Source organism: Egretta garzetta, unplaced genomic scaffold (genome assembly GCF_000687185.1).
Source record: "Egretta garzetta isolate BGI_Z169 unplaced genomic scaffold, ASM68718v1 scaffold94, whole genome shotgun sequence".
Lineage (NCBI taxonomy): Eukaryota > Metazoa > Chordata > Aves > Pelecaniformes > Ardeidae > Egretta > Egretta garzetta.
The window spans coordinates 3,680,603-3,706,654 of NW_009259683.1; the positions used below are offsets into that span (position 1 = coordinate 3,680,603).

Here is a 26,052-nt window from a genome sequence, read left to right on the forward strand (position 1 = left end):
CCATAACTTGCTGCACCACTGGTCGAAGTGATGGGAAGTCCTATTTCACTACTTCTTAAGCTGTTAAAGCGAATGGTGTTCAGTGTTTGACTTTGGCAGCTGAAGTATTGTCATCAGGGGATTAACTTGTGTCTAAAGGCTTTAGGGCAGGGAACCCAAACGTTTTTGGGGGTTGGAAATAGATGTGAATTAACATGGCCAAATTAACAAGGGCCAATGCTGGCCCTTCCTGTAGTTCAGAATTAACCGCTTCTCTACTCTGTAATTCAGTGTAATACTTGCCCTTTGGAGCTTGTATGGATAACAAGTCTGTATGAAGAAAATATTACAACTTTGAACACTTTCTCCTTTGGGTTAGACATGATTGGAGTTTTCTTGGATTTCTGAAATGTACAGTATCCATCTTTGTTGTCTCTGTGTTAGGTCTGCATCAGTTTAGAAAGTAGAACCAAGCAGGAGGAAGGGGCAAATAAAAAAAACCCCAAACATTTCAAAGAGCTGCTCAGGTACAGAAGGGGTAGGATTTGGTTCTTTTTTCTGTGCACAGTTTAAAAGAAAGTCCGTCCCCTTTTTCATCATCTTTCATTTTGCTTTTTGCATAACCGTTAACCCTTCTTGAATCTAGTAGGTGGGCTTTATTTTGCCCATTTTGCATAATTCTGCGCATAAGCTAATATGCGTAAGCTGTGAGTCATTTAAGAAGTGCTTGTCAATTTATTTAGGTAACTAAACTTCTGCTTAGTGGTTGCTTTTTCACTTAGTGGAGGTGATAGCCTGGGTATTTCCTTTTTTCTGAAACACCAAAAATCAAACAATCCCATGTATAGTCACATCACGTTTGTGGCAAACATACCCAGTTCTTAAGTTGCTTAGCTTATGCTTGCAAGATACAGAAATGAAACTTTGACTGGACAACAAACAAGATAACTCACAGATGCAATGAGATTAGACAACACAACTTATTAGACAAAGTTGTCTAATCTCATTGCATCTGTGAGTTATCTTAGTACTTTCTCGATTTGACTAATGCATGTATCTGCTATTTCCTAAAGGAAAGAATTTCAGTGTGTACATACACATATATGCACAAATATATGTATGCATATCTATATACACATACCTATATACAGATATTTCTATACACCCTTTCAAAGGGTATGTATGCAGTTTCACAGTCTTTCTGTGGTTTTTCCCCTCTCTACCTTCTTAAGATAAAGTGCTTTGCTTCTGAATATTTTTAAGTTCCATTATTACATTTTCACTAAAAGTAAACACTAGGAGCTTATTGAACAGTCATCCTTCATTTAAAGTCCAGATTTCTCTTCTATGTTCGTTCTTACTTTCTTTGATGGGGATGTTTATTGTATTTGCCTTGAAGATTGAAAGCAAAAACACCGAGAATGTCATTTAGCATAACCAAAAAAGCAACGTGATACATTAACATCTAGTGTCTTGCCTCTGCCGACGGCCCAAACTGTAATGCACCTGGACTGTCTGTCTGTCTTCAAAATTAAGGAACCTCTATATACACCTGACGGAAGCTCAAGCTCTATTAGAAGGGAAAAGAGACCATGGTACAGCTTGTGGAGTTATTACTCCAAAAGCTTGAACTTTTGACTCATCAAGTTCTAGCATTAGTGTGTTTCAGGTAATTAAAGATGTGTGACAGTGTCAGAAGCACAATATATTTTCTGCTAGGCTAGTCGTACTGCTTTAGCATTTGTTTGGTAGGTTTTAGTTCAGAAACAATTATTTGGAATTCACAAAACTTGCCAGAAATCTGTTTACTGCTTTGTGTTCTTTAAGTTACATTATTAATGGATTTGCCTTTATTTTCATTGGAAGCACTCTGATTCTCTGGTAGGTTTTTGTTGTTGACAAACTATTTGTGGGTTGAACAAGGATAGAATAGTTACAGTTAAGCGGGAGTGACACGACTGCTTTGTTTTGCCATGTAAACAGTTGGTGCTGCGTAAAAGAGAGTTCCTTAGTGTTTGTAACAAAGAATGAAAGTTTGCAGTGGATGCCTTAGTATTTTTTTTGTTTGAGATTGACACTGATTGGAAATAACTGCGTTCTCCCAGGATCAGTCAGTAAGTGTTTTGATAATATTCAAGTAACAGTTTGCTTTCTGCTCCCCAGAGTAACAAATTGGCCTTGCCAAGCCTTAATAGTTGGAAAGGATGATGGTGATCTGGATTCCTTCAGCTGTTCCAAACCAGCTGCTAAATAAGTCAGTGGAAAGTGCCTGAAAACTTTCTTATTTATAGTACAGAGAGGGGATCTTTTCCAATCTGTGCTGCATCATTAGACAAAAGCCAACGCTTCCCAATGGATTTTCACTCCACACCTTCCTCCAGGTGAATTCTGATGTTCACCTGCCTCTCTGCAAGGAGCTGTGGTACCATTCAGCCCTCAGGGCTTGCACAGATAAACCCAAGGACTTGGGCAAACCAAAAAGAGACCTGGCAGGATGGTCCTTCATTTAGCAGTCAGTGTTCAGCTTGCGGAAACTAGCTGCTCGGAGCTGCACTGCTTTATGCGTGTATCCTAATGGTTGTGAGTGCGTGCCTTCTGTCACTGCGATTGTACCTTCCAACAAGAAATCACAGTTCCAGTAATACAGGTAATTCCAAAATTTCGAGTGAAGTGAAAATTCACAGAAGTGCTGAAAAAAATGCTGCTTGTTTAACTACTTTGATCATGTAAAACATTAACGCATTACTTTTATTTAAACTTCTGAATGTTATCCAAATGAAAAACGTTGCTGCATTCGACATGTTCCTATGGAATGTTTTCATTTGGTGAAACTGCATCTTCTGACAGTAAACTTTCTAGTTAAATTTTTTTGACTGGCTCTAACGCGAAGACAACATTGTGCTCTACTAGAACTTAGTCTGCTGTAGATTTGATTTCTTTAAATTAAATTAGAGTTGCTGGAAAGGAATTACTATTAAATTAAGAAACAGCAATCCTCATACTAAATAGAGGAAGCGTGCTTGCTTTGGTATTCTACAAAATGATCAGGGCTGTTATAAACAATCATAAACATGCTCGGGAAGTGCCCTGTGTGAAAGCATGGGAAATTTTGTGGACTCGGGCCAGATTTATGCATTTGCTCACACATGTGCTTGGTGATATACTCTCTTCCCACGTTATTGTCTCCATTTGTTGTTGCTATTTAAGTTTCCTGCCAGCATACATTCAATTACGACCACCTTGGTGGGATGCGTGAGGCACAACAGAGCGAGCTAATGCCATTTTCCACAAGGCGGTCACTAAAGGCAGGAGGTAAATAGCCCAATCTATTATAAAGCCCTGCAGGATGTCAGTGCATGGTAGTAGGGTAATGGCTGTATTACCATATGACCATAAATTTTGCTTGTACCTTGTTTTCATCTTACATGCTCGTTGCTAGATCTGTTAAGGACCGTAGATGCTAACGCCTGCCCACCATCCGGATTCTTTCAGGTGGTCTCCTACGTGGTCTGCAGAGTGCAGGAGGGAGATTGGGGTGCTTTAGAAGGACAGCAGCAAAAAATTCATGCTGGGTAGGCAGCTGTGTGGAAGTAGCAAGTAGCAGTGGCTGAAGCGTGTAGCGTGCCTGAATTTTGCTCCTTTCTAGCTGACAGGCACAACCCTGCTCCAGGGCAGCTGCCCGCCTTTGGGCCTGCAGTGGCTCCATAAGCCCTGAGATCTCCTGGGGAGGAGAGGTGAGGACATCGTCCTTCCCGTGAGTCACCTGGAGGAGCTGTAGCTTTGCAGAAGGGCCCGCAAGGTTCTCAATGCTAGAAGGAGGAGGAGGTACGAGGAGGAGCACAAGTTACTCCGTAGCTCGCTGGCTCTGGGTGCCTCAAATGGGAATGGCTCATAGGAATGACCACGGGCTTGGGAGCTGCCTCATCCTGCACTTCGAAAAAGAAAACAGTTTACAGCTGTATTTCTTGAAAGGTCTGAGCCTGCTGATATGTGTTAGGCCTGATCAAATAGGAATATTGTGCTTGCAGCTACCAGGGAACTGAGTTGCTGCATCGCTTAATAGTCTGGGTCTGGTGAGTCTGCTGGTCTTCCTTTATTTGTTTCAGACCCCATTATACACCACGTTTTGGGGCATGTATGGGTGGAAAGTGCTTTCTTGCATACCCAGTATAGACAGAGAACGCGTACAATCTGTGTACACACCAGTTCGATCTTTGGTTGTTTTAATGCAAAGGAAAAAGGCTTACCTAATGTTTCATAATAAATTGAGGAACATTACTTTGAAAATGCAAATGAATGTGAAAACTTCAAAAGGAAACGGAAACTAGTTAAAAGGAGTCCAATATTTTTGTGGAACATTTTCATGTGTAATGTGAACTGTCGTTAAGGGCTCCATCAGTCTTTAACAGCTGTGACTGGAATAAGAGCATAAAAGCCTAATCAGAAAAATATGTTAAAAAAAGAAGACCAAAAAATCCTAACATTTAATTTGTTTTGTTGGAGTCAGCAAACTAAGTAAACACCTAACACAGGATAATAGAAATTCAGAGAACTGTATGTTTGTCCTTTTAAATAAAATATTAAGGATAAGCACTGAGAAACTGACCTAAATTTGACCCTGAATTTGACCATTTCAGTAAAGAGAAATTAAATAGATGCATTTTGGCATTTAACATTTCATTTTTCCAGGAGCACGGCTATCATTCAAGTAGAAAGAAATTAAAAACTAATAAAGTTTGGTTTAGCTTTGTCACAAACGTAAGTAGCAGAAAGGGAAAATTGCTGCTTGTCAAACAGAATAGAGTTAAAAGCATCTGTTTGCGTTGGGTGTATATATATTATATAAAGATGTACTGTAGTTGATGCTCGTCTTTATTAAGCATGGGCTAATAGATGAATCCATGCTTTGTTTTATAAAGCGCAATATACCTTTCTTATTTAGCAGTATAGTGTTATAGCATCTCAAAGGTACCCAAATCTATTGTTTTAATATAGAAAAAGTCACCTACTTGTTGTAGACAGCTGCTGTAACTATCTTTTAATATTTGATCAGGATACATCTACCTCTTTAGTGTGGACCATAGCGCAGCTGTCCGAGGTCGTAGGAGGTGCTTCAGCTTGAAGCTGGTCGGTGGCTGTTTGGTCTCTGTGGTGGCAGCCCTGGATGATCCGTTGGGAGGGAAAGTGGAGCTCCTTAACACAGGATGAAGCAGTTCTCCTCAATACCTGTCTCCCCAGCCGTATTTCTCAGCCTGCTCTCAGTCCCTCAGGATCCCTGTGGCAGGCTGCACCACCTTCCTCTGTTTCCCATAAGTTGCTTTTTGGAGCCGCTGAGATGACTCATTTAAAATATACATGACTCAACCTGTAGATTTTTATGTCAACTCAATCCTTTTATTTATTTTTTTGTGGCAAGATGAGGACAGTGTGAGTGTTTGGTCAGGTTTTTCCATTAGCAGCAAAGAATGCACAAGTCCTGAGACTCAGGAAAGTCACCTTACGGGTATCAGTTGTGTAATACAAACCTACTTTTCTTTTTGAAGGATCTCTAAGCTGTGGTTTTTTGTATGTATCTGAGCATTGCTGGAAGTGTTTTCGGCTTCAATTATTAGTCAGGCAACAAACTAATTTGCCTGGTAATCGGTTCCAAAAGCAGCGAGCACTTCTATTTCCGCTTGTAGCCTTAGCAAAATTGAAAAACGCAGCATCTGTCATTTACAGGTTTCTTACACACTCATCTAGATGCAGACAGAATAAACAAAGGAAATCTTTTGAGGTCAGGGTGTGAAGTGCAACAATAAATAAGAAAACATGGAGCAGAATATAAAACTTAGAGCCAGCTGCATTTCAAGAGCAACATGGAGGCTGCTGAAAGAATTTATCTTTTGGCAGAACAGAGGCTTATAATAAGCAGTGGAGTTACACAAGATTTTATTTGGTTTTTCATTTGGTCTTTTGCCAGTCTGAGGAGTGCTGTTCGCACTCTGGAGATCAGAATCCAGAATGGCCCTTGAAAACGGAAAGAAAAAAACCCTAAAATTCACAAAGGGCAAGGACATTTGGCCACTGTTAGTTGTGGGGAAAAGAATTTCATTGGTTTTTTACCCAAATTATGTAAACTGACATTGGATATATAATAAGCATGAAGGAGCTTTTCCATTCTACAGAGCAGTGATGTGGCTTATGCTGGATCACTGTGGTGAGGCTTAGCTACTGTACTTGAAGAAAGATGTGGACCAGTTGAAGAGAATCTGGAGACGACCATCAAAAATTATTTAGAAATCTAGAAAACACAAGGGAACAGGAAACATTGAAAGGACTGTTTGTATACAGTCTAAAGAAGGTAAGATTAAGGCATGACAGGTATTAGGAACTGTAAAATGCTGATGTAGAAAATAATTATTCTAGAGAGGAAGTAGCAATCTTCAATTTCAGAGAGGGAAATTTAGGCCAGGTGCCAGGAAAAGAGTTTGAATAGTAAGAATAGAGAAGTACTGAAACATGTCTTACGGGGCTTGTGGAATCTCCATTACTAAAGGTTTTTAAAAATACATGAGACAAGCTGTGAGAAATAGCTAAACTAGAACTCAACCTGCCTCTAGGTAATAGGATGGACTAGCTGGATGATCCCTCCCAGCTCTATTTTCTATTACCTTTCTTTTTTAATCATCAAGTGTACATCCCAGGGCTCCAATTACATGTGTTTCCACACTTTCCCCTTGTGTTCAGCTTTTAGGAGGAAGCAATCACTCTTCCATGTTAATGGCTAGACTTTCTACTAGCTTTACCAAGGCATCCTCAGAAGAATGCAGATACTAGTTTCATATGCAAGACAGTATCAGTTTTCATAGATGATTGTTCAAAACCAGAGCACCATTACCAGAATTAACATTACTGAATAGTGTTTAGTCACTCCACTGTATTCGAGTAAAAGCCTCATTTAGAAAGGTATTTTGGCTTTCATATTCTTTTAATTAAACTATTTGCTGCGTAGTCTGAAATTTTTTTAGTCTCTGAGCCACAAGAGGGGAAACAGTAGTTCTGACATCTGGGTTTCTTTCCCCATTTTGATCCCCAGTAGGGTCCAGTAAGTAGCAGTTGGTTTTGTTATTTATTATGCATTTTTCATTGGGGCATCTCTTTTTATGACAGAAGTCATTTGTGTTCTGTTGTAGAAGGTAGAGCCCTATTGTCTGTCAATGCACATGTTGCTTGGATTTCTCATTTTATTTGCAAAAATAATAAAAATTCTGCATCTTATAAGTTCTTAGTCAAAATGTTCCATTATCCTTTTCAGGAACATGGTGCTATATGAAGAAAAGCATACCATGCACAGCTATTCTATTATTATTGAAATTGTTCCTCTGTATTACTGGTTTTGAATATTTATTAGTTTTTTGATAACCTCTTTCATTATTCATAAAGGCTAGCCACACAGTTTGATGAAAAAAGCAGTACAATGAAACCTTATTTTGCATAGCTGGCGTCTTTCATACAAACTGTTCTCCAGTGTTTTTTTTAACGAAGGCCTGCAAGGTGCTGGGAACCTCCGTCGTGTTTCTTGCAGCATCCCCTCCCTATTGCTTTCAGTGGGAGGGGAAACCATCCAGCACCTCACCACCCTATATGCTCTAGCATGGTTAGGGATGAAATAATAAATATCCCCCAAGAGAGATGGAAATGATGAGGCAAAGGTCATGAAAGAAAGATGTCTTTTCACATAAGGTATGAAAAACATATGAAGAATTACTGATGTAGAGAGAAAGAGAATGGAAGGTTGTTTTAGGTGATTTATGGGATTTTCTTTTGAAGCCCGCAAGACTCCAAGGAAATAAGGGCAATTGCTGTACTGACTGCAGTATCTGTGTGTATACTGAGTGTCTGACAGGAGTCAGCATCAAGTGCTTCACAGGAAGGCATAGTAAGCAGATTGGGGAGGGATTATTTTCATGCACTAGGTCTCATCCTCATCTCTAATATGTATAGGTTTGCTTAAACCCTGAGGTACAAGGTTTAGTGTCTATTGTAAAAGGTTTCTCATCACTACAGGTATGCATTGCTCTTAGCATTCTCGTTAGCAATATACCTGCAAAGTACTCTTTAGACACATTGGTAGATATTTGGTCTCAACAGCATTTTGCATCAGCGATCTCTTAAATCTGATAATACAACTTTTGTGTAGATGGAAGCTTCTGTTTATTGCTTTTGAATTGAAATTATGAAATTTTGAAATTATGTTCTACTTTCATTGACTATCCCCTTTCCCTTGTTTTATATTTTTGACTCACGGCTCGCTCTTCTCAACTTGTATTACTATGACGACTACTAAAACTTAGACTATCTTTTGACCAACCGTCTTGTTTTTATTAAATCCTCCACTTCATCTCTGCCAGACTATGTAGTGAATTTGGCATTTTAGTGTATCTGACTTCTTGTTTAATTGAACCAATCTCTTGTGTGATACAAGTCCTTTGCCAAGACAGCCTGCTTAAAATCTGAAATACAGTATGGGCCTCAGGAAAGGTAAATTTTTATCTTAATATTGTACATCAGCGTGAAGCTTGCTTGACTCTGAAGAGCCTGGATTTTAAAAAAACATGATAGTCCGGTGTAGGATTATTGACCAATTTCTTTTTGTTTCCAGCTGAGTTGCCGGGATCATCTGCAATCAAGCTCTCCTCCTTGCGTGATCTTCCAGCTCAGCTGCAAGAATTGTACCAGCAGGGCTTCATCTTGGCTACTGTCCACCCCTTCGTGCAACCAACTGATGAAAAAGAGAAAACTCCCCAGGAACAAATCTTCAGGGCTGTGCTTATCAAGAAAACAGAAAGGTAAAGCACTTCCAGTGAACAGGAATAAAAATAGTCCTGTGGGCTTGAATAGGCTTAACATGTTCTTCATGTTTACAATTCATCTGCAGTTTGGCAGACGAGTCAGAGAATAACAAGTTGAAATATGCTCTGTATTTTGGGATGTGTTGTCATGAGAGGCAAACAAACAAGCCCTATGCCTGACAATTTGTGAGGATGATCCCATTGGTACCCTTTAAGAATTTATTAGATTAAATTAAGACAGAAGAAATGTTTGCTTAGAGAAGGCGTATTTTGTGTTTAGATGGTTATGGTTAATGCAATTAATTTGAGAACTGTAGTACTAATGCATATTTCTTAAATTTATCTGTAGACTTTAGGCCCTTCTTTAAACAAGCTATTCCAGTTTTTCAATTGGCGCAAGCTTTTCAAATAAAAAGATGACTCTCTTCCTTTGTTCAGTCTCTTAAAATGTATTAAGAATATTTTACATAATCAAAGTCTGAAGATGAATAAACAAACAGGAATACTGTTCTTTTAGGTTTTAATCTGATTTTTTAAAAAAATCAATAGAATGCGCTATTAAGTAGTCCAGAAGGAAATTAAAATCTGAATACTTAGAACATATATTTATGATTTTTTGTGATTTTAATGATTTAAAACATATTTTAACGTTATCTGACCAGCCACAACTCTGCAGCTACCTGTGGTGCTGCAGCCATTCTGTGCAGGTTTCCTACATTAGTTGCATTCCCCAGTCTGCCACTTTTTACGGTGACCTGTACTGAAAGCTGGGCCATAATTAAACCTCATTTGCTAATCCCAGTCCCTCTCTTTGTGCTGATGCTTGAAGGAAAGGATGTAACTGTTTTAGACACCTCTTTAAAGTCAAACCACTGTTCAGTTTGCTACAGACTGGGAATCAATTGGTAGCAATTACAGAGAGTTGAACTTCAGTCTGTGACCTAAGGAAAAAGTTTTGCATTTCATTACCAAATATATGTAGGCATTAGGTGTCGTGGGCAATTTTAGCTTCTGAAATAACTCTAAATTTATCTTGACTTGCTTTTAGTTTTATTAATACAGAACTTCATGCTGGCTTGCTTGAATTATTGTTTAAAGTGTTTCCAGTTTTATGGTCGGAACATAAAATGTTTGGCTGAACAGTGGATTACTTCAGTAATACTGGGCTGAGCTTGCCTGGTTTTGGGGCTTTGCTTTCCCTGCCTACAAAATACCCTGCTGCAAATAATGAAAGTATTTACATGCATGAGTTTGCACGGTTAAATAAGCTCTTAAACACTTCGGCTTGGGTTGGAGACCAGGGGTTCAGCATCTTCCAGCACTGAGCTGTGAAGGCACGTCAGGGAAAGCAGCATCCTTCTCAGCAGAGCAACATGGTCTTCAAGCCAGAGCGCTCAGTGTGTTGCTGCTGTCTTGTACTGTATCCAGTAGTTTACATCTGTGCAGAATGATTGTGAGAGAGTACAAAATCTTAATTGCCTACTCACTCACTTGGGTGCCCGTGTTTCACACACTTTAGACAGCTGTAAATGACTGTACAAAATTGAAGACAGTAGAGAGTCTTGAACCAATTATATATCCTTTTATATTCACACTCCATTTCTTTGCATTCCCTTATCTGTCATTTCTGACTGCCTAGCAAAGCAGAAGAGACTTGATGCAGTGGGAAAAACCAGACAAGTACCGGAAAGGGAAATGACATCAGTGTTTCATGTAGCCTAAATGTTCCCGAGTTTGGCTGAGAGATTGGGAGAAGCTGCTTCCGTAGTGTGTGGGTGCAACGAATGTTTGCATTGCCAAGCGCAGTGAAGAGGGGTGGGTGTTGCACAGATTTCAGGTGACCATAGCCTGCATAGAGACCAGCTGTATTTGAACTGTGGGTTTATCCCATTCCACTAACAGCTGGGGAGAAAAAAATACGTGACAGTAGGGGAAAAATAGAAATACTGTTAATTTTTTTTATTAACCTTTCTCATTACACTGCTGATAAAGAATAAATGGTACTTTTTTCACTGAGGACTATCAGGTCTCTGGCGTCTGTAGGCTGTCTCTGTATAGAACAGATGAACTCTTGGGTAGCAGTTAAGGTCTGCTTAGGTTATTTGTTGATCAGATGAGTGTTTATTTCTGTTGTAAGGTTTTAGGAACATAAGTAGTCCAGCTACAGTTGTAGGATCACTAGTAACATCATTTATGCTCTGAAGTACAAAGTGGTCCCCTGCTGTTTTCCGTAAGGGTGGTGCCAGGCGTTCATGGGGAGCCAAGGAGTCATAAAAAGCTCTGTACCTTGGTGTGGGGCCCACCCTTGGGCTTCCCAGGCACTTTCTGCAAAACACCCGAGGCTGTAGCTCCTTTCTTACTGCAGGTGTTTCACCACGGATGGCTCCAACACTATACGCTTCATCTGCCAGTTGTCTGGCAGATACCAGGTGTGGTTTTTCACTTTGCTACTTTTGTTGCCTGAATGGAGCAGAAATTAAATTGTTGTGTTAGTGCCTTTTTGGTACAGTAATGTCAATTCTATGTGTAGAGACAGAACTGAACACTTGAATTAGTCTTTAATCAGTGTTGCACCTTTATATGTCAGTTTGATGTTTTAAAATGAATACTGTTGACTCACATTTTGAGAGCTTCGTTTTATAGCACTGCCTCTCCAAAGGTAGGAAGAGGCTATACCAGCTGCAGCAGATGATGTGCATCAGAAACTACAGGCTGCTCTTATCGCCGAGATTTGCAGCGCTGTAATTTGTTCAAGAATAAAATGGAAAAGGTAGTGCTTAGACATGTTATGCATTAAACTCATGGGAAAAGTACCTATTAGTGTTATTCCTCCTATTTGGCATTGTCCTGGAGTTTTAAAATACTCTGTGTGAATTTGCAATGTCATTGTACATTTAAGGTGACTTTTAAAGTCACTACGATATTTTTGTGTTTAATCTGTACTGGTATCTGTGTGGCTTCATTATCTTAGCTGTCAAATCATTTCTGGTAAATAGGAAAGTAGGAGTCATTCCTTCTCTAGGACACTTGAGGACAACGCATTCCTAACATATATGGAATCTGTAAATGTTGAAAAGCAAGGTTTGTCCCTTGGAAATGTTAGGGAGAATCTGAAAGTAAATGACAGATTCATTTTTTTAAAATCAGCAATACAACTTTTTGCACTGAAAAAAGTGTCATGTTCGATTAAAGAAAATGAGGTAAATATAGAAGTGTTTAATTCTTTAGAGGCACTGGGTATGAGGGTAGTCTACCAAGTAGCTGAAGGACTCTGCCATTGCTCTCATTAAATGTAACATAATAAATTTAAGTATTTCTCTAGCACCTAACTATGTTGTGCACACTAACCAGTTGATTGGAAGTGGTTTGGAAGTCGAACAGAATAGAGTTGGATAAAAGAATAATGACTTTAATGCTCCTGTGAATACTTTCTTTCTGTCTCTAAATTTCAATAGACCTCTTAATTAAAAAGCAATTAACTGTTTTACTGTCTGTGCTGAGTTCTGAGAAACCTGGGTTTCTCGGAGAAGGCATCTCTTACAAAAAAAAAAAAAAAACACAAAGAAAAATCTTCAAGCCCAGGTTTTTAGAGAGTTTTTTGCTGAATGTAGGGAAGGCTCCAGGTGTGAAGCATAGCCCCTGGCCTGCTGGTTCATGTTGATTCACGCTTGAGAGAAACTGATTCACACTGATTTACACTTGAAGACAAGAATCTCAGGAAAAGGGATATATGGTGGTACCCTGGAAAGCGTGAACATGTGACACCATCTCTCTCTTCGCGGAAGAGACAGGGGAAGGTCTGTGCATTCGTGAGGTTCTGGCTAACCAAGATAAGGAAAGCAGCACGTACGTTGCTTACGTTCCCCCGAGGAACAGAGACCATTAGTTCTTCATGTGTGTAATAATATTTCTCTCCTTGCCCTTTTACTTCCATACATGCTAGTTTTTAATATAACAACGTATATTTCAGACAGCTCATGGCTGTTGCGGGTAACCTGTTCCCTGAAAAGAAATCGGAAAGTCAGCCCTTGAACAAAATTGTAGCAAAACCATAGCACAACGCTGCTTTAATTTATTCCCAGCTCCCTGTAGTGTGACACCTCTGTCTGATATCTTCAAGTTTAAAATTCAGTGTCAATTAAAATGTTTTAATTTCCCTTTCTAGATACTGTGCACCAGAAAGGAAGTTCCATTCTCTTCCACTAGGAAAGATACATGGTCCAGCTTCATAAACTGTCTGCTTACAATAGTTTTGATGTGTTTGCAGATGCTCCATTTCACCACAGTAGAGTGAAGCAGGGGATAAAAATTGAATTCCAGAGAGGTCTTTCTCTCCATTGTTCCATCTGTGTCTTAGGACATACCCTTCTACAGGTTTTGTCTCCAATCAGTAAAGCAAACAGCAGGGAAACATTGCCATGCAGAAGTAGACTAAGTAGTATAATTTAAGAATAATTTTTTTAGAGTAGACTCCTATGTTTACCTCAAACAACTTTGCAGCTGTTTTTCCTTTCTGTAAAATAATGAGGTGTCAGGTGTTCCAGGGATTCACTTGATGAGATGATTCTATTTCTCTTAATTTCCTTATATCCATTAATCCTGATGAAATGCAAACTTTCAACACTTGGCCAAAAATAATTCTATTTATCTGAAAAGGAATTTGACAGACTTGAGTTCAAAAGTTTAATAGTAAACCAGGATTTTTACAGTTTCTTTTTTTTGGCTGGTATGCAACATTAATTCCAAGTGTCTTCAATTAATGGCATCTTCTGACATACAGCTAAATCTCTGTGTCCTCTGTGTCATTTACAGTCTGGATTTACAGAAAATGTAGAAAATGGATTTATAGAAAGTCTGGATTTATAGAAAATATGAAGTAGCATGATGTAAATGCGAAAGATTGAAATGGCTTAAACATGCAATGTGAAATGACTTCAACAAATAGTTATGTTATGTCTTTGATGCTATGTATGCATTTCCAGTTGTCAGTGTCTACCTGGTGTTTGCTTAATTATGTTGACTTGAAGGGGAAATCCTGATTTTTCACACATGAACGACCAGCTCTTTCACTGTCTTCTTCCACTGATACCGAACTCCCCCTTTAATAGCACTCAACAGCCCTTCCCGTGAAAGAAAGGAAAACTGCACTATGCCAGGGAACTGAAGAAGTACAAAAAAATATAAATATGTTGGGAAGAAGCAGGAGCCCCTGGAAGCGTTATGCTTTGTGAAGTCGTGGTTTGGCATTTGGATTTGCACATTCACCTTCTGAAGGCAAAGGAAAATGTTTCTAAAAACATCCAGACAATTAATCAAATTTCTGATTCTTAGCTGTTTGAGACACTTTCTCGCCCCAAAAGGCTTTTCTTCTCTTCAAGCTTTTTTTATAGGGACTTGAAACGGGGAGTTCTTGCTCTGACTTTGTGTAGAATTCAGTGGAGAGAGCCTTGAGCCATGACTAGTGCCTCTTGCCTGGCAAGATTGTCTTGGAGTTTCTGTAGATATTCCTTCATTTTCCATGTGAAAATTTTTCATGCCACATTTGACCTTCAGTGGCACATTACTGTATAAAACACACGCAGTGGTCTTGAGCTTTCTTGGAGCATGCACTCTGCCACATCAGCTGCATCCCCCACTGCAATGTCCTTTGCAAAGTTGACAAGAGGACACCTTGTCCTCTCTTCCATGTCATTGATGAAGATGTTAAACGTGACAGGTCCCAAGTTGCAGACCCCTGGGTGGGGGGACTCCACCTGTCACTGGCCTGCAGGTAGGGAGTCACCATTAACCATGGAACTGGTTCTTACTCATCTGGTTTTCCAGACTGTAGTCCCCTAACTTGCATACAAGAGTAGTGTGGGAGCCAGTGTGAAAACTCTTGCTAAAGTTGCCATCAATTCCCCCTTTAATAGCACTCAACAGCCCTTCCCGTGAAAGAAAGGAAAACTGCACTATGCCAGGGAACAGTACAAAAAAATATAAATATGTTGGGAAGAAGCAGGAGCCCCTGGAAGCGTTATGCTTTGTGAAGTCGTGGTTTGGCATTTGGATTTGCACATTCACCTTCTGAAGGCAAAGGAAAATGTTTCTAAAAACATCCAGACAATTAATCAAATTTCTGATTCTTAGCTGTTTGAGACACTTTCTCGCCCCAAAAGGCTTTTCTTCTCTTCAAGCTTTTTTTATAGGGACTTGAAACGGGGAGTTCTTGCTCTGACTTTGTGTAGAATTCAGTGGAGAGAGCCTTGAGCCATGACTAGTGCCTCTTGCCTGGCAAGATTGTCTTGGAGTTTCTGTAGATATTCCTTCATTTTCCATGTGAAAATTTTTCATGCCACATTTGACCTTCAGTGGCACATTACTGTATAAAACACACGCAGTGGTCTTGAGCTTTCTTGGAGCATGCACTCTGCCACATCAGCTGCATCCCCCACTGCAATGTCCTTTGCAAAGTTGACAAGAGGACACCTTGTCCTCTCTTCCATGTCATTGATGAAGATGTTAAACGTGACAGGTCCCAAGTTGCAGACCCCTGGGTGGGGGGACTCCACCTGTCACTGGCCTGCAGGTAGGGAGTCACCATTAACCATGGAACTGGTTCTTACTCATCTGGTTTTCCAGACTGTAGTACCCTAACTTGCATACAAGAGTAGCGTGGGAGCCAGTGCGAAAACTCTTGCTAAAGTTGCCATCAGTGACAGCCCCTGCCCTCCCTCCACTCATCCACAAATTCACTCGTCTTAGCATCAGAGGCAATCAGGTTTGTCAAGTCAGATTTACCCTTGCTACATCCAGGCTGACTGTTCCAAACCCTCTTCTCCTTCATGGGCCCTGAAATGCACTACAAAAGATTTCTGTAGAAGTATAGGAACTCCAGTCGAAGGTGTTTCACAATGATACAGCCTGACAAAAAAATATCAGTGATCTCCTCCAAGCACAGTGCTTCTGTGCTTGCTTAAGTTCTTGAAAGTAGATACTTTGCATTGGTACAGTATATTTTTAATTTAAATGTAAATGTGTGTGTGCACGTGTGTCTGTGTGCATGTATGTGTATGTTTGGTTTTCATGTAGGATTTAGGCTTGAAGATGGCAAATGTCTGACCTTGCCTTCATGAGCATTATGATCAAACATGTTTTGTGTGTAAGTGCAGTGTGTGTTGATGCTCTCAGCAGGCTGATTCCAGCTTGCTGAAAAAATAATATTTATTCAATACCCAAGAGTCCACAGATGCCTTCCTTTAGCTCAAGGGACAATGGCTTGAGTTTTTAAAGCTTGTTACTTGTTTCAAGTTCAAAGAAATACATATTTCCTCACAACAACTTTCAACATTGACCCAAAATAAATGTTCTTTCATCTGTATTCTCAGAATGATAAACACTGCACATTAAAGATGCCTACGTATCATACATGCCTGAACTTTTCTCAAGAAACTCTATATGCTGTCATTAAAAAGAGTTTATAGGTTTTACTAACAAATAATATATATTCCAGTGATAAGGTTTCCTATGTGAGAAAATTCCAAGTAAAGAAAATGCTTAGGTAATGAAGTTATAAGAGTGTCACGTGGATTAGAGTTGAGGTTGTTATGATACAGTATACCTGCTTTTATTTTTATAAAAAATGGTGTGCTTGTTGGGTGGCGATCATAAATTTATGGGTTTGTAATTTCTGCCTTCTTGGTTTTCCAATACTCTAGCAGTGCTAGATGTTTAACCTGGAATTGTGCAGATACCAACTGCTCGTGTTCTAATCACCTTGATGTGGTTTTGGTTTTTTGTAAGGTAGTTTGTTATAAATGGACAGTTATATTTTGAACCATAGAGCTATTCCTAAGTAGTGGAAAATCTCAGAACAGCACTTTTATTCCCAGTGTCATCTTAATCAAATAGTCATTTTAGCGTTTCTGCACCGCTTACAAGTGGGCTTTCGACTTTCTGAATTCATGGGCACAGAGAACTTTAGGACAATTAGGACCAAATGTTGCCTCCCTTATTTCCTTCTTGTATCTGAAAAGGATTGGAAATCCAGTTTGTAACAGACACCGAGTTGTCAGCTTTCATAGTTACTGTGTAAGTTACTGGTACTCTACAGCTGGTAATGGTTTATCTACCATGAAATGGTGCTTAACTGCAAACAGCTGTACAGGAAATGACAACCTACTGAAACAACCATCGTAAAATATTTTTGGCCAGTGAACTTCCAATTATAAGTGAAAATCTTATTTAGACTCTGTATTTTCTTCTTCTTCTTTAGTGGTACTAGGAGTCCTATTTAGGATTCAAGACGCCACTCTTTTTAAGTCTGTGGTCCTCAGCCTTTTTGCACACCAGTAATGCTTGAGGGTACCCTCTACCCTGGGTTCCGATGGGCCTGCAACCACCATCCCCCTGCACAGCGCCAGATAGACTGAAATTCCCTCTTGGCTCTTTGCCACCCCCTGGTTAAGGTTGTCTGTGGTGGTCGCTGAGGGTACTTACAGTGACCGAAAAATCCTTCTTCAGGAAAATTGATAAACAAACAGTGAGATATATAACAAAGGAAGAAAAACAAATGCAAGCCCAGGGTGTATAAGATACAGTGAAATTTTCCTCCGGTCTCCGTGATTACCCAGTGGTTATCCTCTCCTGGGGTGGTAGGCAGGAGACTGCCCTTGCCCACTGCAGGCGAAGCGATGGCGTGGGTGGCACTGTCCCTTCTGTTCCCTCTGAGGTATCACAAAATGCATTATAGTGAGTACAGGGCATTGTAATGAGTCGGGGTGTACCAGCTTCTCTAGTTCATCTTAGCTTCCAAGAAGGGTATGGCTTTACTGTATCCACGTGTGCTTCTTTCAGGGCTTGGCTATTTTTAATTAACCTAGGGATCTTTTATTAGAGGAACATAGGTAATAAAAAAAACCTTGAATGTTTGCAGACAATGAAGGGAGGAAGATTCAGTTTTCCAACCTAGAAGAAGAGGAAGAGAAGAGGAAGAAATTGCTGACTGAACCTCCGGAAGAAAAGGAAGAGCTTTCAAAATGTTGGGGCTTACACATTTTTTTTGACTAAACTGATCTCAGCATTTCTCATTCTCTTTTGCTTTCTGTTGAGAAGTATTTTATGAGGGGAAAGTGGAAATTAACTTTACATAAAACCATTGCTTTAAATTTAAAATATCTTATACACTGGACTCCCAGTGACTTCCTTGGCTATAAACTGGGTAAGAGACTCCAGAGTGTGGATTATTGGGTTATTTCTCAAATGATTGACACCAGTCCTTCTTCAGAAGAGAACAGGGGAATGCAAGTGCAGGGATAAGACTGAAGTCAGGAGATCTGAGCTCTGCTTTTGACTTTTCCTCTGACTTCTGTGATCTTGATGGATGTGTATGTTTTGGGGGTCATAATTCAGAGTGTCTACTGAAAGTGGTCCTAAAAGTATTCCCATTAAATGAATTAAAAGCCCCCAAATAATTTCTGTTCAGTTAAAATTTACCTGTACCTATATTTAGCTACTTCTATATACCTATACTAATAATATTCAAAGAGTTTAATGAGAGACTTTTATGATATTTATGAAATACTTTGCAATTCATTTTGAAATGCATTGTTTATTGTATAGAGGCTGGAAATAATTTCTTGTCCGCCTGGATTTGCTCAGAAAATTATTTTTGCGGTCTGAAATCCGCAGCTATTTGTTATTTTCATGTGAAAAGCCATGGCTTTTGTTTTGTTTATTTGGTTTTGACAGAGTAATAGGCTCTTAAGTGTTTCCTGAAAAGGTGAAAAGTACCAGGATAGACAAAGACTTGCCTTTAACGTATATGGACATACTTTACTTGAAAGCACGGAAAAATACTTTTTGGTAATATAGATTACTTCTGTTGGAAGATCTTAACTAAAGATTTTATGGCCTTTAGTAGGATCTGTTACACATGTTCTGCAAATAATGTTCCTAACAGCATGCAGTGGTATTTGATGCCATTTCTTTCATGAGCCCTAGTGCAGAGGTGGCTTTGAGACTCTTAGAGGAAGAATTCACTGTCTCCTCTTTTCTTAAATATTTACAAGCAGCCAGTGTATTTCAAAGTAAGTGCTTGTTAAAGGAGGAAAAACAAACAGGTCATTTTAAGCAGTTGCAGTAAGAATCACTATATTTTTATGGATATAATCTGTATCTCAGATAACTTGTACTCCTTTCAAAGAAGTTGGAAGTAGGTCCTCCAAGAACTGCACAAAATCAGAGTCCAGGGAGCTGTTGAGAGGCACGAGAGGAATTAGGACAGAGTGGTTGAAGGGCGAACTTAAACCTATATAAAAACCTCACCAATATAGGTTGAAGAGACTTTGTTTCTACAGATAGCCAGTGGGCTTAAACATGAAAACTCAGTGTTTCTCATTCTTTCATAGCTAGCAAGGCTTTATATTTGTTGCAGCAAATCTTTACAGCAGTGCCATGGTTTGCGTGGAGACCTGAACGGTATGTGAAGAACAGGCTTCAGTGAAAGAGTGGGCACAGGAAGGATTGTGCCTCTGGGCTTGTCCCATTTTTTTCCTGTTTCTGGGTCCCATGTTAAATCATAGAATAGTTTGGGTTGGAAGGGACCTTTAAAGGCCATCTAGTCCAACCCCCTCTGCAATGAGCCGGGACATCTTCAACTTGATCAGGTTGCTCAGGGCCCCATCCAACCTGGCCTTGAATGTTTCCAGGGTTGAGGTGTCTACCACCTCTCTGGGCAACCTATTCCAGTGTTTCACCACCCTCATCATAAAAAATGTCTGTCTTGTATCTAGTCTGAATCTACCCTCTTTTAGTTTAAAACCATTACCCCTTGTCCTATTGCAACAGGCCCTGCTAAAGTTTGTCTCAATCTTTCTTACCAAGCCCCCTTGTACTGAAGAAATATTGAAAGGCCAAATAAGGTCTCCCTAGAGCCTTCTCTTCTCCAGGCTGAACAACCCCAACTCTCTCAGCCTGTCCTTGTAGGAGAGGTGCTCCAGCTCTTGGACCATTTTTGTGTCCCTCCTCTGGACCTGTTCCAACAGGTCCATGTCTGTCCTGTGCTGAGGACCCCAGAGCTGGATGCAGGGCTCCAGGTGGGGTCTCACCAGAGCAGAACAGGGGGGCAGAATCCCCTCCCTGACCTGCTGGCTGTGCTGCTGGGGATGCAGCCCAGGATACGGTCGGCCTTCTGGGCTGCAAGCACACATGGTTGGATCATGTCCAGCTTTTCATCCATCACTACCCACGAGTCCTCTCCACAGGGCTGCTCTCAATCCCTTCATCCCTCAGCCTGTATTGATACTGGGGGTTGCCCCAACCCATGTTCAGGACCTTGTACTTGGTCTTGTTGAACCTCATGAAGTTCACATGGGCCCACTTCTCAAGCTTGTCCAGGACCCTCTGGGTGGCATCGCGTCCCTCAGGCATGTCAACCACACCAAATGTGGCACCTACATAATTTCTGGGGCCTGGTATCTTAACTATGAATTTGGGATGTATTATTTCAAAGTCTCCAGGCTGGGAGTATGGCTTCCTCAGCCAGGCTGGTGGGTTGCCCCGGTGAGGGGAATGCTTGGTCTTCATGTTTGTAGAGGCTTGGTGTTGTCCCACCCAAAATGGGATTGGTTGTCTAAAAAGGGCTTTGTTCCTTGCTGCCCATTCCTAGTAACCCTCTTCTGGTTTGTTATTATACAATAACCAAAGCACTGGGAAATTCTGTTTGCTCTGTTTGATGTTATATGGACTTAATGTTGCAGTATCAAATGTCAGCTTTGATGGTTTATTGATTGCTAGAGCATTAGAGAGCCCTAGCTCATACTTTTCTCTCTGGAATGTGGCTAGATAACATCAGGGCTACATTTCCCATTAGTCATATTCAGGTTTTAGAAAAAAATGTAGGTATAACAGTATGTACTCTAGCAGGGAGACTTTCTTAAGTTTATTTTTATGTTCTTGAATTCATTGAGGTCATGTGCACAGAATAGATTGTTTTATCTAGGAATTTATCTAGAAGAGCAAAAACGGTTGTCTGGAGTCCTTGTGCTGTCCATCACAAAACATTTTTTTTTTTCCCCCTCAACAAAGTTGTTCTTTGCTGCTTAAATTAATTTCTGCATGTCTGTTACAGAGGAGTAGCGGTGGAACACTTTTAGTCCCCCAATAACGATTTCTGTAAATCCTATAAACACCAATGTTGTGTTAAATTTTTTGTCTGGAGTCATGAACAGAATGGGACCACAAGTTACGAGAAGAACCTAGAAAGGAGGGGAAAAAACAAGTAGGCAAAGGGCGTCAGTGTTCCCAAACCATAGACTGGTACTGCTTGTCCCACGTATAAGTGAGATATGAGAAATGAAGTGAGAGTATAGCCTGTGTGAAAGTGGGAGGATCAAGTACAAAATATAATGTCATGTGATGCTTCACAAAATTTCTGCAGTATTGCCTAGGAAACACACTGCCAGTTTGTAGTCAGCAGCCCACGCATCTCATGGCTCCGAGTAACTGTCAGCGTCTTGGGAAAGCCCCTGGGACCATCTGTAGCTGAAGCGTGCTTTACGTGTCACACAGTCTCCGTCCCCAGAACAGGGCTTTTACACAGACTTGCTTTTGCAAGCATGGCAAGCCTGCAAAGCCCTTGTTTTGTTGTTTCGCTGCTTCTTCAGTGCTCTCGGTTCAAACTTCTGTGCCTTTCTTTCTGTCCTGTACCCAGTGCATCAAGCGACTGCTGGCAAGGGTTAGTTCTTTACTTCAAACCAGATCTTTTGATTCTCCATATGGGATGTTAAGATAACTGCTTTGTTACTAATACCAAGAATTGCAGGCTAGCTTTTGGTTTTGTACGTTCCTCCATGTGTTCTCCTAAAGAACTAATAAAACAAATGATTCTCTCGATTTCCCCTACTGATCAGGCATATCGGTATCCTTTCATGGGAGTCCGGAGCAGAAAACTGCCTTCAGTAGCACTGCTTTGCAGTGCACGCCTACAGACTGTTTCTCATGATCATTCAGGATAACTTCCAAACTTTCCCTTGGTGTATTTTGACCGATACCATGTTTCCACAGCACTGCTTTGTTCAGCAGTGTATATGGCAGATGCCATAGGCTTTGAATTATTTTAGGAGTTAGTGTCTTCTGGAAGAGAAGGGATTTCACACATAGCTTTACATTTCTCAACAACAAAGCATAAGGTAAGACTGAAGGAGAGACTACTTTGATTAGCCCCAGATTTTTAAATGTTGACTTAGGATGTTGGTAGATAAGAGAAGGGATTCCTTTAATTACTGTCCATGAAACACACCCTACATCAGGCTGCCCTGTGGGGCCCAGAGCCTCTGTCAGCCCCACTGCATTGGAACCTGCTTTTTGCACGTTCAGACTTACATCCCCTGTGCATCTCCTTGGTGTCAGCCATAGATGCCAGGCTGACAAAGTGTTCCTTGGACAGATAAAGGAATTTGGAAGTCTCCAAGGTATTCCACCTTCTGCAGTCATTGGTGCAATTTCCTTCCCTAGCAAGTGGGAGAGATGCTGTAGCTGCCGCTTGTCAGAACTGTGTTGAGCTCAATGGGGTGAATGTGCTGGAATTTTTGGCTGAAGATTAGCTTGCTCTCTTCATGGGAAATAAAGGGGATTGTCTGGGTATCCAGTGTTAAGAACAGAAACTGATTCTTTTTTTCTGTCTGTCTCTCTAGGTCTCCAAAAGGTGGTGTCCATAGTGAAGGCTATGTCTTGGAGGTAGAGTGCTACTCTTCTTTAAACCAACTTTCAGACAAAAAGGAGGTACCTGATTTTATTAAGAAAGTGAGTAAAGAAAAAAAAAGGCAAAACCCAAAACACAGTATGTTTTTATCTGCACTATAATTACTGCTTCTAGTCTCTCTGACAATAAGAATATGTGTACATTTTGTGCAGTTGAAATACTGCACTAGAATTGTGTGTCTTGTAATTTTAAGTATCTGAAGGCAAATTATACTTACTGAGAGAAACAAGTTTGATCATATTATTGTGAGAAAATGATTTGTAGTATCACAGGAGGGTGACCTCTCATAGATGGCATCAACTAATGGCATCAACATCAATGTAGAAGATAGTCTTATAATGGTGTAAATATTTTAAGTTGAAACAATACATATAATTTTCATTTTAGTGTCAAAATATCCTATTGGATAGTACTGTAGCTAAAAGGCCTATTAACTCCCAGAATCCCCCAAATAAATTTAAGTTTTGTTTTAGTATCACATGATGTTAGCAGTTAGAGGTAACCAAAATCCCTTTGTGAAACAGTGTTGCTTTCAATAAACTTTTATATATACTGATGAACTTGATAGGAACCCTGCAATTCTTTATTTGCTGCCTTCTTTTTAAAATTATTTTTGATGCTGTAATATTCTCCCAGACTGGAAACTAGCAGGTTATGTCCATTTTAGTGAAGACAGATTCCCTGTGCATGTTTCAAATTTTGCAGCATCTGTTGTGTCCTATTGCATGTTATAAAAACTAGCATTAAATGCTACATTTACTTAGCCACATGGTATAAGAATAGTGTGAGTAGGCATACTCTAGCTTTAATCCATCTTGCAGTGATAATAGTTAAGGAAATTTTGTAGAACAAATTTCAACACAGGCTGTATGAGCTTGATAGGGACTCAGCTTGACAGACCTGCACTCATATTCAAACTTTCTTCTTTACTATGAATTGTAAAAACTGGATTAAAAATAATGCAACCATGACTATCTGATCATCGTCATCATACTTAATGATACATAGATTTTGGTGTCAGAACAAACTGAAGGTTTCTGAACACTAACTAATATTCAAAAGTTTGAGTCTGAATTTCATTTCAGGGTTTATTGTTTTATTGTACTTCTATTCTGATGCTATCTTGGCTTATTTCAATATATTCACACTTAGGCAAAACTGGTGCAGTTCTTGTGTATCAGTTTCAACACGTTTGATTTTGTTCTTCAGTTCTTTGAGTCAGAGTAGAAATATAGGCTTATCTGTCACAACTGGTAGCAAAATTTTACATCATTGCAACAGCAAATTTCTTTGCATTCGTAACTTCAGAAAGAGTATGGCTAACATGAAAACAAAATGACAATCCAGGAGTCAGCTTATTTTCATAAATATCCAATTCTGAGACTCTTTAGAATGTTTTTCTAGACATGTAAATGTTTCTGTTGGTAGAAGCCACTTGATTATGGGGTTATGAAGATGCCTTTTGGAAATATAATAATTTAAATTTTAATAGCTAAAATGTATATTTACTGTTTCTCTGTAGGCTGAGTATGTCACTCATCCTCAGATGTTATTTGATGTAGAGGTATTTGAAGTTCTTTGAAGCTGTTGCTGTCAAGTGTGCGCTGTGTCACTGTCTATATCTGATTAAAGACATTGTGAAAGTCTCAACACTTTTATGTAAATCTAACTCAGAAAACAGGACTTGTTTGGGAGTAGGAATTAATTGTCATATTAACTAATTTGTCTGAGCAACAAAAATGTCCATTGCTTTTAAGGGCACGTAAAACAGATGTTTACAAACAAAATAAATGAAAAATAAAGGACGTTCGTCAAAGGAAGTAGTACCAAAAAGCTGTTAGAGGGGGCAATTGCTTGCTTTCAAAAAGAGCAACCCTATAATTCTTTTCAAACTGTGGAATACAATTGAAGTTAATAGAGTGTTGTAATTGAATAGGCAAATACTTGATCACAGGGCTTTTCATAACAGAGGCTTTTAGCGCAGGTTTTCCATCTTACTGCATTGCAAATTACTATATTTTAAAAAAAAAAGATATCAAATAGAGCATCCATCTTTTCAAAAGAAAATAACAAGTCAAAATTTACTAGAAAAAAGTCCTCTACGCTGAGAAAATTAATTTTATTAGTTTTATTACGTGCTGCTGAGCAAGTTTGAACAAGGATGCAATTTTAATAACTTCTTTTCTTGATTGACTTTTTGTTGCATTGAATACATATGTCATGCTGAATATTAACTGCTTGCGCCTGGCAAACACAAAACAATTTTGCAGTGGCATACAGTGTAGGTAATATCTTTTTTCTTCTTCTGTAACTCCATATAAATGTTTAAGAGTAACGAAGTAGAAACAAGGAGACCTGGAGGATACTTCTTGCTCACTGAAACAAAGTGCCTCAGTACAATGTTGCCTACAAAACATTTAAGAAACACCGAAGACGACTCTCTGGTCATACCTATGTTCTGTTGCTGAGATCCCTCTGCACTTTGGGACTCTGTCCCATTTCTCTTCTCTCTTCTGTACATTTTTGCCACCACTGTGGTTTTCCTCTGTGGAAGACAGGAAGATAGTTAAGTACTGGGGACATAATATTGCATGGGATAAACTCTTCCTGTACCTTAAAATCATGTTGACATCACCACATTCTGTTTGTTCTTTCGTATCAGTGTGGATCTAGTACAGCTCAGCATGTCCTAAAGAGCTCAAACAATCCCATGGAGTCTTTCTCATGTAATTGCTGGGCAACGAAAGTAACTTAACTGTATACTTCACTGCTGTATTTGTATTAGCACTCCTGTCTTTAGCTCTCAGGCAAAACAGAGATTAAAGATTTGCTCATCTGCTTTTTAATGAGCAAATCTAACTTCTGAACTTCTGATCACGGTGGCTCAGATCATTCTGAAGTTGTTGCAAGTCAGAGATGTAAGATACTGTATTTTGTAATACTTTGACTTGTGTCTCATATAAAATAGGATAGCCTTTAATTACTTCTTAGTTGCTCTTTATTTCTGTGTATCCTGTTATCGTTTTTTTTCATCTGTGTTCTCCTGAATCTGCTGAGACAAGTAAGGGAGGAGAAGCGAGGCTGACATCCCAAGAAAAGAGTTATTTTGGATATGCAGTCATATATGAAAGCCAAATGACCTTTGTTTTCCACATCAGTCGGAGTTACATGCTCTGGAAGAACTGTAACAGGCAGAAGGTTTTAATCCTGTGTTCACATCTTTGCGGTGTTTGAAAGGCTACGAAATGGATGATAGTCTGTGGACCATTTCTGCCCAGTTCTGACTTTTTTGAATTTAGGAAGCACATTTTTGTGTCCTGGGTTGCCTGCTTAATGCTCTGTCAAAAGGAAATTCTTGTATGTTAACTTTTTTCCAGTTTGACCACGTTTCAGATTTCATATTTCTTATCCCTGTGGACTCATTATCCTGCCCTAGGGAAGTATGATAAGCATGGAAAAGCATGGTTTAAAAATGCTGCAGCTTAGCTGAAATCCAAA

General features: G+C 39.6%; 1 protein-coding gene across 1 annotated transcript in view; it reads left to right on the top strand.

Annotated features, from left to right (window-relative positions):
• RFTN1 (raftlin, lipid raft linker 1) overlaps positions 1-26,052 on the top strand; it is an 89,962-nt gene that overhangs the window by 19,947 nt on the left and 43,963 nt on the right. Inside the window, exons 2-3 of the mRNA XM_009638588.2 lie at positions 8,624-8,810; positions 22,487-22,595. Coding sequence (XP_009636883.1) covers positions 8,624-8,810; positions 22,487-22,595 — 296 coding nt within the window. The remainder of the gene's footprint in view (positions 1-8,623; positions 8,811-22,486; positions 22,596-26,052) is intronic.